Source organism: Melopsittacus undulatus, chromosome 2 (genome assembly GCF_012275295.1).
Source record: "Melopsittacus undulatus isolate bMelUnd1 chromosome 2, bMelUnd1.mat.Z, whole genome shotgun sequence".
Taxonomy (NCBI): domain Eukaryota; kingdom Metazoa; phylum Chordata; class Aves; order Psittaciformes; family Psittaculidae; genus Melopsittacus; species Melopsittacus undulatus.
The window spans coordinates 16240562-16251399 of record NC_047528.1 but is presented as its reverse complement, the minus strand read 5'-3'; the positions used below and the strand labels follow the sequence as shown (position 1 = coordinate 16251399).

The 10838-nt window shown below is 44.1% G+C and overlaps 1 protein-coding gene across 1 annotated transcript; it reads right to left on the bottom strand.

The window, feature by feature from the left end:
- Positions 1 to 9474: 9474 nt before the first annotated feature.
- C2H11orf87 (chromosome 2 C11orf87 homolog) lies at positions 9475 to 10482 on the bottom strand. Its single transcript, XM_005155210.3, is given in 2 exon segments — positions 9475 to 10152; positions 10155 to 10482. Coding segments are annotated over 2 exon segments (828 nt in total). The 3' UTR covers positions 9475 to 9652.
- Positions 10483 to 10838: the final 356 nt, after the last annotated feature.

The following is a 10838-nucleotide window of genomic DNA, read 5'->3' as shown; positions in this document are numbered from 1 at the left end:
TCTAAAAAATTAATGCTTCTGTGCCATTGGACCTGCCAGGCAGGAGAATCAATTACTGGATTAAAATCCTGTTTGTGACAGACTGTAGATAATTTTGTATCTATATGCCTCCAGATCCACTCTTAGTCTTAGAAATCTATGATTCACCCTCTGAACAAGCTTCACACAACCATCACAATTATCAAACAAACCTCTAATTTATTGCTTTGAAAGATTACAGTCTGGAAAACCAAAGGAAACAGACAATGTCTGGGTGTTGAAGAAGAGTGTATAAACAGAACAGACTGGCTTCAAAGGTATTGTTGAGCAGCATTGCCAAATCCAAACATTTCAAAACTATGAGTCAGGCATCAGAAAAGTCTTGAAATTTACTTACAATTCAGGAGATGTGAAAAGTAACTTATTTCAGTAACACCTGCATTATCGTGCAGGAAAATTTACTGCCCAACTGCCTGTCAGTTGTCCTCCCCCAACAGCATTTGCATCCATTGACTAATTTCAACTAAGTCTGAAGAAAGGGTGGAGAGCTGAATGGTGTTGACTTCTTATGAGACCTGGGGGTGGCCAGGTTGGGGAACAAGCCTATGCTGATGGCTGTCCAGGAAGGAAGGCAGGGATAACCAGGACTTTGTGCACACTGATCAAATCGCCCTTAGCCATTCAGCTCCGTACATGCCACCTGCAAGTCACCCAGGTCAGGAATGGGAGCTGCAGACATTGTAAGGACACAGAGGGGAGCAGGGGAATACCTGGAGAAACATTAAGGACCTCATTCAAAGGGTAGAAGGAGAAAACAAGCTAATGCAGCTGGACACCACGGAGTGTGAAGAAGGCTGTGGGCATTGTGCACTGAGGTGTGACAGTATCCTAGCCATATGAAGCTCCACAGCCACAGCAGGCTATCTGTATTTTAATCCCAGCTATTCACAATATGGATATTAAGCACCAGATAGTCTAAATGGGACTCATAAGCCCTTCCTCACAAAACTGTACTGAAGGGTTTAGTGCCCCTGCATCGTTCCCCTTGCTGCTGGATGCTACTCCACTGCCCTCCCAATGGTTATTGCTCCCTTGTGATTCACTAACTCATCCACTGTACATCCATACAAGTGTACCATAACTTGCTCCACAGTAAAATAAGTTAGTGAAGACCTAACATTGAATTCAGGTAAGAGTGGTCTGGAAGAATGCTGGCAGAGGACAGGAACAGGAAGGAAAATGGAAACCTTAGGCTGAGAAGTTACTCCAGCCAAGGCAGTGTGAAGTAAATCCTGAAAATTTTCCTTACCAGATCACCAGTGCTAACCCAGCAAGATCTCTGCATTTCAGAAAGATGTTTTTTTCATGCCTTGCATGGTAGGAGGTGAGAGTTTTTCTCCATTTTCCTCTTGACAGCTAGTTCACTCTCTCCATCAGTCTGAAGGAGCTGAATGAGAACTGCATGCTCAAGGAACCTGAACTCCTCCTGACCCCTTGCTGCAACAACTGGTGCACATCAGCAGAAAAGTAGCAAGACTTTCAGGTAGTGAAGTCCCCAGACTATGGACAAATTAAGATTTGCCAGCCTAGTGTCTTTCTCACATCGATTATGTTGTCCTGTTACTTTATTTTGACATAATTTGAGATCCTGTTTTCCAGAGCATTAGATTTTTTGAAAGGAAGCAGAAGATCATAGTGATCTCAAGAGTTTCTCTGGAAGTTATACTTATCTGAAGTTTTCATTTATAAAAGTCACTACACCCAGGTCTCATACCAGGAGTTGTGTGGTACAGCCATATTTTCTCACTTGCAAGAGTACTGGCCTGAGGAATCTGCTCTTATCCCTCCAGTATGGCTACAGCGCTATGCTAACGGTAGTGCCAAAATCCACCCATCACATCTCAGCTACCTTTCTACTCTTTCTCTAGGTTTTTCATCATCCCTTTACCTCAGGAGTAACTGACTTTAGAGGAGCTCTGTCAAATAGGTAATGGCCCATATAGCCAGCTCAGTTCCAGAGGTTTATAAATCCAGAATAACTCAAGTGTTGAGCAGACATGTTTTGAACTCGCTTCACTGTAGATAGGTAAAAAGACATGGCTGTCTCAGAGTTTACATGTTTCTTGCTTTCTGTTCAAATGCAATCGTTGTTCACAGATTTTTGCAGTGATCCCATATGGTCACCTGGACAGTTGTCCTCCACACAAAACCATTGCCAGATTGAATGAGCTGTAACACATGTGCTAGAAGTGAAGGCTCCCCTGTGCTATTGCTGATGTCCGTGAAAAGGATGGTTTGATAGAAACTGTAGTTCTATAATGAAAACAAATAGACTGTAAACAGTTCAGCTAGAGATCATAGAGAATCAGAGGCTTACTGACCGAATTTTCTAGCTGAGCAGCAAAGGAAAAGCATATGTCTAATAGTGTTCAGCACCACAAGTAAAAGAATGGATTGTGGTAATCTGATATAAAAGAAGAAATTGTGGACCAGGTGGTCAGCTGTTACTAGACATTCAGTTGACCTTGTCTGTCTCACAGGTTTTACATATTTGCACATTAATACCCATATTATCACCACATCCTCTCATTTGTTTAGTCTCCCCTTTGTAGTAACTGATACTTTTCCTTACAGTAATGTTCTTGACAAGAAAGAATGATGCTTTCTCAGCAGTTTCAGCCTGTGATCCAGGGCTGGCAGTTTAATCAGGAAATGCAATGCTGTTCCAGAGCCAATGGACCATGTTGGGAAGTGTGCCGAGATTTCTCAGACTGTTTGAAGTCTAGCACTTTCTCAAAAGCTTCTGCTTTGTCACAGAGATTTTGATACCATAACAATATGGCTGAGCTATAGGTAAATGTGTGACAATGCTGGATCAAGAAAGAGGGCAAAGTCCTACAGCATCTTTGCAGAAATCAAATCAACTGATCACTTGAAATTAAAAAATTAAAAACTCGGAGATAGGCTGAGATCACCCATTGAGGGGAAGAAGCAAGCCTGGGCAACACAGCACGTCCTATGGAAAAGACTAACCAAACAGGACCTCTCATGGAGATTCAGATTTAGAGACAATAGCAGGACACAACAAAAGCTAAAGAAAAGCATAAGCTTATTCCATGTAGGTAGCCAGCCCCAGGTGATCCTCTGCTGTCCCCCACAGGAGCAGAGTATGGACCTGTGAGTCGAAAGATGAGAGAAATCAATGTTCCCTAGAAATACTAACTGTGGAAATTTAGAGTCTGATGACACTGGCAAGGGATGAACAGCCAGCAGGGAGTGAAATTTGGTATCATCTTGGGCACAGTCCAGGCCCCACTGAATTCAGGGAGGTTTTGCCATGAATTTCATTAGTGACAGATTTACTCCCAAGAATTGTCTTTTCTTGTATTGTTATTACCTTAGTCAGCACTCTGCTCAAAACCACACAAGGCTGTTCTCTGCACTGAAGAAAGTGTTATGAGTGATGAGACAGTACAATAAACATTAGTTGTTTTGGCTCTCCTTCGTAATATTCCACTTCAACTTAAAAATTAAATTGAGCCTCTCGGTGTGACTGTTCAAACATCTTGCCCAGCCACCCACCTCCCAACTGTGCAGTGTGCCCCTTGGACCTCATTGCCAAATGTAAGTAGTTGAATAATCCAAACTAGGTGATTAGCATAAAGATTGTTTCCATTTGTATTATAGTATCAGTATTTTTTTAATGTGTATGATGCTTGATTTATTCATTTCAGGACTGTACATTTGTGTGTTCCATGTCTTTGTTTAATAGATATGTATCGCTTACTACATAAATAGCTTGGAAGCTGAGAGCCTCACAGTGCGGAGTGATAGAGCCAGGAATGAAATGGAAAGATGCTCGTTTAGAATCAAGAATTCATCCACCAGCAATGCTTGTTTTGTTGTACTATAGACCTAATATTTTATCTTTCTAACCTTCTATACTTAGCCCTTATTTACATTTCTAATAATCCCCTAGGATATTTTATTATTTTTAGATTATAGGATATTTGAAAAGTTTTAACCTGTACATTGTCATTGACTGTGAACTAAACAAAGCTAAAATCATAAAAGAAAAGCAATCTACCTGTTGTATGTGAGTTATGAATAAAAACTGACTGGAGGGGGTCTGAAAAACAGAGAACAAAGAATTAACTGTGAAACTAACAAAACCTACATAATTTTGTTCTGTTGTCCAATGAGGAATATTTTCCTGTTTGTGTATGCATATTTTGCAGTGCTTGCTTCAAATTCTTTGTCCTTTTTAGAAAAGTAAAATAATGAACAGATTATATTGCTCCATTTTAAGATAGAAAACAACAGAGAAAGACAATTGGAACACTAACATATAAAAATAAAGGCAATTTTTACTGTCAGTGTTCTGATCCAAATATTTATTTATGTGTTTGTTTGTTTCCTAAGTCATACAAAACTGATGCTTGTGGAGGTATTGGATTAAAAGGGCTAGAAAATGAATTCTTCTAGTTATCCACAGAAAACACAGAGTACTAATGAAGCAATGGAAACTTCTTCAATTTGAATAAGTATTACATATAATTTAAATAAATGAGATCTAGTGTCATATAGAAAATGATGTTTTAGAGCAACAGTATCAGGAAAGAGACTGATACTTGTCTCTGCTGTGGCTGGAATGGGTCACCCTTCACTCAGGTCTGCCCAGTGGATGGGGAGGCTTTACTTCCACAGCTCCGAACTATCACCATTGCCAGGCATTTCACCTGTTTGCTTGTCAGCCAGTCACCTCTCTCCCCAAGGCTCTTACACCATCCACTTCTTGCAAGTTCAGAACACATTTCCTACACTACTGAGTTTGGCTGGATCCAGACCAGAGACCTACATGTAGAAGACTAAAAACATAAGGAGACTGTTCTACTAGAAATTTATTTAGCAATCAGATGGAAAACTTGGCATCAGTGGAAAAAAAGAGCTAGATACCAGAAAGAGATGAAAAAGTCAGTCCTGGGTAAAAGTATTTCTAATTTTTAACATAAATAAAAGCATTATTAAAGGTTTTTATGAGTCATGCCAACTTCTACAGAGATGAGAAATGTAATGAAATGGTATCTAAGTCATTATGAATTCTGCAACTTACACAAAAGAGGAAAATGAATGTTTTCTACTTCATTTTTAGTGTTTCCCTTCATACCTTGCATACTTATTAAAATGCAGGGCTTCAAGTACCCATAGAAAAATACAAATGTGCAGAGAAAATAACCACTAAAAAGAAAAAAACCCAATCAAGTCCTATAACTGGATTTGAAATAATTTGGCCCTTTCTAAAGAGTCAAACCATGTTCTTTTTCCTCCCTACATAGAAGTTGCGCTCATATTCATAACAACAGAAGAAGAAAAGCACAGTTGCTACATAACACTGGACATAGCTTTCCAGAAACAAGATAGCAACTACTTAGAAATGTTATGGAAAACATTAATCACAGAGTAACTTGCTTTTTACATTAAAGATAATAGTCTTTAGCACTAATTAAAAATAAAATAAACTCATCCTCCCCCTCCCTCCCCACCATTTTTAGTCGTAGGACAGTTTTGTCTATAATGTGGAGTCTCTGCTCTTTATGCTTTGTCCAGCTTTCTTTTTTCTTTTTCTTTTTTTTTTTTGAGATATGTATCTATATATATATATAGATGTAAGACTGAGAGATGTATCAAAAGCTATAACATATCCAAATGGAGACCCTACAAATTTCATCTGAGACTGCACTTGCAGTAGACAAACCTCTCCCGAAAAAAATGCTGGAATGACACATTTTGATGAAATGGCATTCCCTGTCCATGATCCACACAGGATCCACGTAGAAACCTGAACACCTCAGTCCGTAGAAGCAGGGCTGACTGTAGCAGTGCAAGTTCCCTCGTGCCACCAGGTTGAAGAACCCCAGACCTTGTGGGATGCAGTAGTTTCCATCCCTGCAGAGGCTGATGGGGCAGATGCAGAGGAGGACCCATGGTGGTCGTGTGGAGAGCTGCCAACCTCTGGACCTCAGATAGAATCCTAGTCCTTTGGAAGTCAGTGGGAGCCACTCCTGTTGATGACAGTTGGAACTGCATGAAGACCCATGGAAGCAGCAGGCTCTGACGAGAGGAGTGCAGGACAAGGCATCATCAATAGCCTGATCCAGCCCCAGCTCTGCCATGGCATCATCCAGCAGGCTCTCAGTTCTCACTAGGATCTACAAACCAACTCACTGCTGTCACGCTTCTTCCACAGGATGATGGCTGCACTGGACAGAAACTGTCGAGCACCACAGCACTTCTTATTCTTACACATGCAGGATACTTGTAGACAGCTGTCTCCAATTCTGAACCAGGAAAATCTAGCTGGAAGAACAGAGGAAAGACTGTCTTTGCTTCCAGGAGTCAGCACTCAGCTGCCCAATCTCCACTGTAACTTGCTGAAACCAGTGCAAATTCACAGGAAAAAGAATGTCCACATTGAGAGGATATAAATGCTTTCTTACATGGGAGAATGGTACAAGCATTTACCTGGCACCTCTATCAAATATCATAGAAAAGGTTACACAAAAATATTTAAATATATGGATACAGAGACATAGATATTATACTTGCATAAAATATGTATATGCAAAACCCTTTGGGCAGTTTCACAGTTAGCTGAAAATGTATGCTTTAGAAATATGAACAATTTCCTACACTCTTCTAGTTTAAGTAAGCAGGGGGAGGGGAAAGAAGCATCAGCCTTATTAATACTGAATGCTAAGTGCAGGAGTTTAGCTGTAGCTGTAGGGTTTTAAAGCAATTGATGTGACAGAACCTCCAAGCATAAACTCTGTTTTAAAAATCCACATCTATTCCCTAGATTGCTTATTGTTTTATGAAAGTGAAAACCTATGTGTCCTGTTCATATCAGCTAGATCTCCTGAGACCATTCAATTAAACCTCGGAAGCTTGAAGTACTTCAAGATAGGACTGTGTACTGGAAGTACACATGAGCAGTTCAGTGTGATAACAGGAATTTACAACTTCTTGTATCTTGTATAATTTAACTTAAGAAATTAAAAAAAAAACCCAACCTTAAATGACACCACAAGAAGCTCACAGTTCTGAAAAAAATTAAAGTCAGTATGAAATTTTACTTATAGACCACATAATTTACACAGATTTACATAAATACAGAGATATTAAAATATTAAATCAAAGCTACTTAACAGAGAATAGAGTTTTACATGATAAAAGATTTTAATTCTAGTTACATTTTTGCAACTACTTTTAGTGCCATGAGATTGTAAAAATAATATATATACCTGTATATCCATAATATATATAAAGATATATATATATATCTCCATCTCTCTTTTTCCTCTTCAAAATTAGGGCAATTTTATAACTGCAATGAGATGTGACAAGCAGTACACTTCTGGGGAATTATTGCATGCCTCAAGTGCATAAGGCAGAAAGAAGAGTATCTGACTTCAGACACTAAAGAAGTGGAATCATCAACCAGAAATGCACTGGAGTGATTTGGAACATCCTATTGCTTTTATAAAACTCAAAATTATACACTGTTTGGGGGGGGGGGGTGTTTGTTTGTTGTCTTTTGTTTAAAGGCACAAAATAAAGGGGAAAGTAATATCTCTCTATTTAGTGGAGATCAACGATCAGGAAGCTCCATTACTGCTCACTGAACGCTTTTCATTGTCCTAAATCTAATCCCTGTGGTGCAATACTGTGCTGCAGTTGCATAAGGAGGTTAAACACAAAAGTTCATGCATCCTTTATTAGGGGAAACAAAACAAAGCCAATGTCCTCGCCCAGCAATAACCAGGAAGCCATTAGCATCCGACCATCGGGGCTGGGGGCCAGAGTCAGCCATCGCTCCCATCAGACTACAGTGTGCACAACCCCACTCGGCAGCAAAAACACTTGCGACAGTAACCTCAGCTGGTGGAGCAGCTTCGTGAGCTGGGTGATACAGACTTGCCTAAAACGCTGGAGGCACAGATCCAAACTCAACAGCAATTTCCCATCATACCAGGCAAGACTGGAACGGGATAAACTCCTGTAACAGAAACACTGCCCTGACATCTCTGCATCTTGGGGCTATTAGGGGATGATGGAGCACTTCTGCCACCCTCTTTCTCAGTTTTAAATTTGTTAATGGCTTTCACTCCCGGTTTAGTGCCACACACCGCCCCGGGATTTTTGTAGCCTAGCAGCCACCCTGGGAGGCAGAGTAGAGCAGAGAGGGAGTAAGTGATTACAAAATACTAGAAGCTGTGGACTATAACTATCTCCTCAGATCACTGTGAATGCCAGGCTAGAAAGAAAAAAATAATAACTTCAGAAGAAAAAATCCCTCGGGATCACTTTTTCTTTGCTGTATTTCCAGATGTTCATATACACAGTACAGGGCTGCCTCTGCTATGATACCACACAAGATGATTCAAAGTTTGGATATGGCACTCTGTTAAGGCACCTTCAAGCAATGGTCATTGACTTAATCCCTATGCAAAGCTGCATTTTCTGTACCCGATGCTGCTTCAACCAACACACACAGCACTAGCAGCCACTCACACCTGCCATCCATGAACAAAAAACTCTAAGTGCTTGCTAGGGAGAAACCACACCAGCTACTTCCAAAATAAATAGGAGTAGACATTTCACACAACTGCATGGTTTCTTCTCCGAGAGAGGAAAGCAGAGAAAATTAAGTGTTGTCTGTCCCTAATTGTCTACTAGATTAGGAGGGTTACAAATATCTATCAGCCTAAAAAAGTAGAAGACACCTCTGTACTGCTGCAGGATTTCTTGCTAGGAGGCGAAGCTGTAAACGCAGGCATTCAGAGCAGGGCGCCTGGTGCAGAACTGGATTGTTTCAGGACCAACAGGAGGCACAAGGACAACCTCCCCTGGGAGAGGATAAGCAAGTTACTGCACATCACCTCATCCTGCCACACAAAAGGGTATTGGGTTTGGGTTTCAGGGTTCATGGCACGGGGATGGGGGGCATTTGAAGATGAAGGAAGCTGAGGAGAGAGGAGCTGTGCAGACAGCTGGCTCCATCCCCCTGATACTGGGATACTCAGCACTGCAGCTGGGGCACGGGGGCTGGAGGGCACTTGCAATTAAGCCCAACTAGGGGTTCCCATTTCTACACAAAACAATAGCCAGTCCTGGATAGGAGTGAGAGGGGTGGGACAGGGGCGTAGATCCTAGCACAAAACGACAGAGACCAGGGTGGACTGTTGCCCTGCTCCAAGAGGACAGGGGATCCCAAGGCACCCTGCAGACCTGCCTCTCACCCCACACCATGCACCCATGCCCAACCCACCCCATGCAACGGTGACACAGGGTGCAGTGGGAATCCCAAGAGAGTGGGACTGTCCCAGTCCTCAGGGTAATGATGTCAGGGGGAAAGAGACACCCCCACACCCCTGACCCTCTCCTCCAGGAGGAGGACTTGATATTTAGAGCTGTGTGCAGCTCCTTCTACAGTAAAAAGAAGCATCCTTTCCTCACACAGTCAGTGAGAGACGCAATGTGATCTGTTGGGCGCTTGCATCATGGGCTTGTTCGTTAATTTTAATTTGCAATGTTTTCTTCTTCGGGGGCTAGAATAATCACTCAGGTATTTACAAACACCAACCAGCGCCTTTGCGAGGTCTCCCCCAAATCGTCATGACAAAATCACCGTCTGCAGGAGCCCAGCACCAGCTGTGTCCAAACAAGCCCGTGCTTGCTGAGAGCCTGGGGCTGTCGAGGGAGAGGGGCGCTGGATCTCCGAGTCCTGGGGGGGTCTTCCCAGTCGGCTGTCTCTTCCTTGAGGTGCCTCTCCCTGCACCCCTGTCCCAGGGTTCCTGCTGCTACTATTGCTGCTGTGGGTGCAGTGGTCCCGTTCATACTCCTCCTGAGCCTTTTGCATTTTCCGCTTCTTCATCTTCCTCTTGTGGATGTGGAAGGTGGTGAGGGAGAGGAGGATCAGGCAGAAGATGAGGGTGACCAGAACAATCAAAACCACGGTGGACGAGAAGGACTGGAAGAGTTGACCCACTTGCGTGATGCAGGTGCTGCTGGTGTTTAAGGTGGCAGATGTTCTGTTTAGGAGACAAGGTGGCAGCGACAGCCTCAACTCCTTGGAGAGCTTGGCACTCATTGAGGAGGCTTCGGAAGATGAGGATCTTCCTCCCCTCTCCGAAGACGTCTGAATTTCGACCGGTGCCGGGCTGCAGGCGGGCGCTCGCTAGAAAAGCCCGGGATGCTGCCGGCTCAGCCTCACGCTCGCTCTAAAGTGACAGAGCAGCCTGCAAAGGAGCGGGACACATCAGCTCTCCGGGGAACCCACCCTGGGCAGCTCCCAGCTCTCCAGGACCGCGCCGGTGGCTGCGGCAGCCTCCGCCCCGCGCCCGCCAAGGCAGCGAGATGAGTGGCCCCGGTTCCCTGCAGGGGGGCAGCGGGACCGGGACGGGGCATCGCGCCACCACACCGACTTCGCAAATCACTCGGCATCCCGGGCAGCACCGTCCGGTCTCTTACCCGACTAGCTGCCGCGGGAAGGGAGAGAGAGAGGGAAAGAAGGATGGAGAGAGCGGCAGCCCTGCTGCCAGCATCGCGAACCCCAGGGGAGACCTCCGCCCCAGAGCGCCTTACCTGTGCGGGGAGGGGAGCGCCCGTGCGCCGCGGGCTCTGTGTGCTGCGGTAGCGGGAGTGAGTGCGCAGAGCGGAGCCACCGCCGCTTCGGGGAGCGCCGCCAGCAGCCGCCAGCCACCCCGGCCGGTGACGTCAGCGGCACGCCGCGCCCGCACGGCCCCGCCTAGGGCCCGCAGCCATCGGCGCGGCCGGGGACTCGCCGCCGCCCGCAGCCT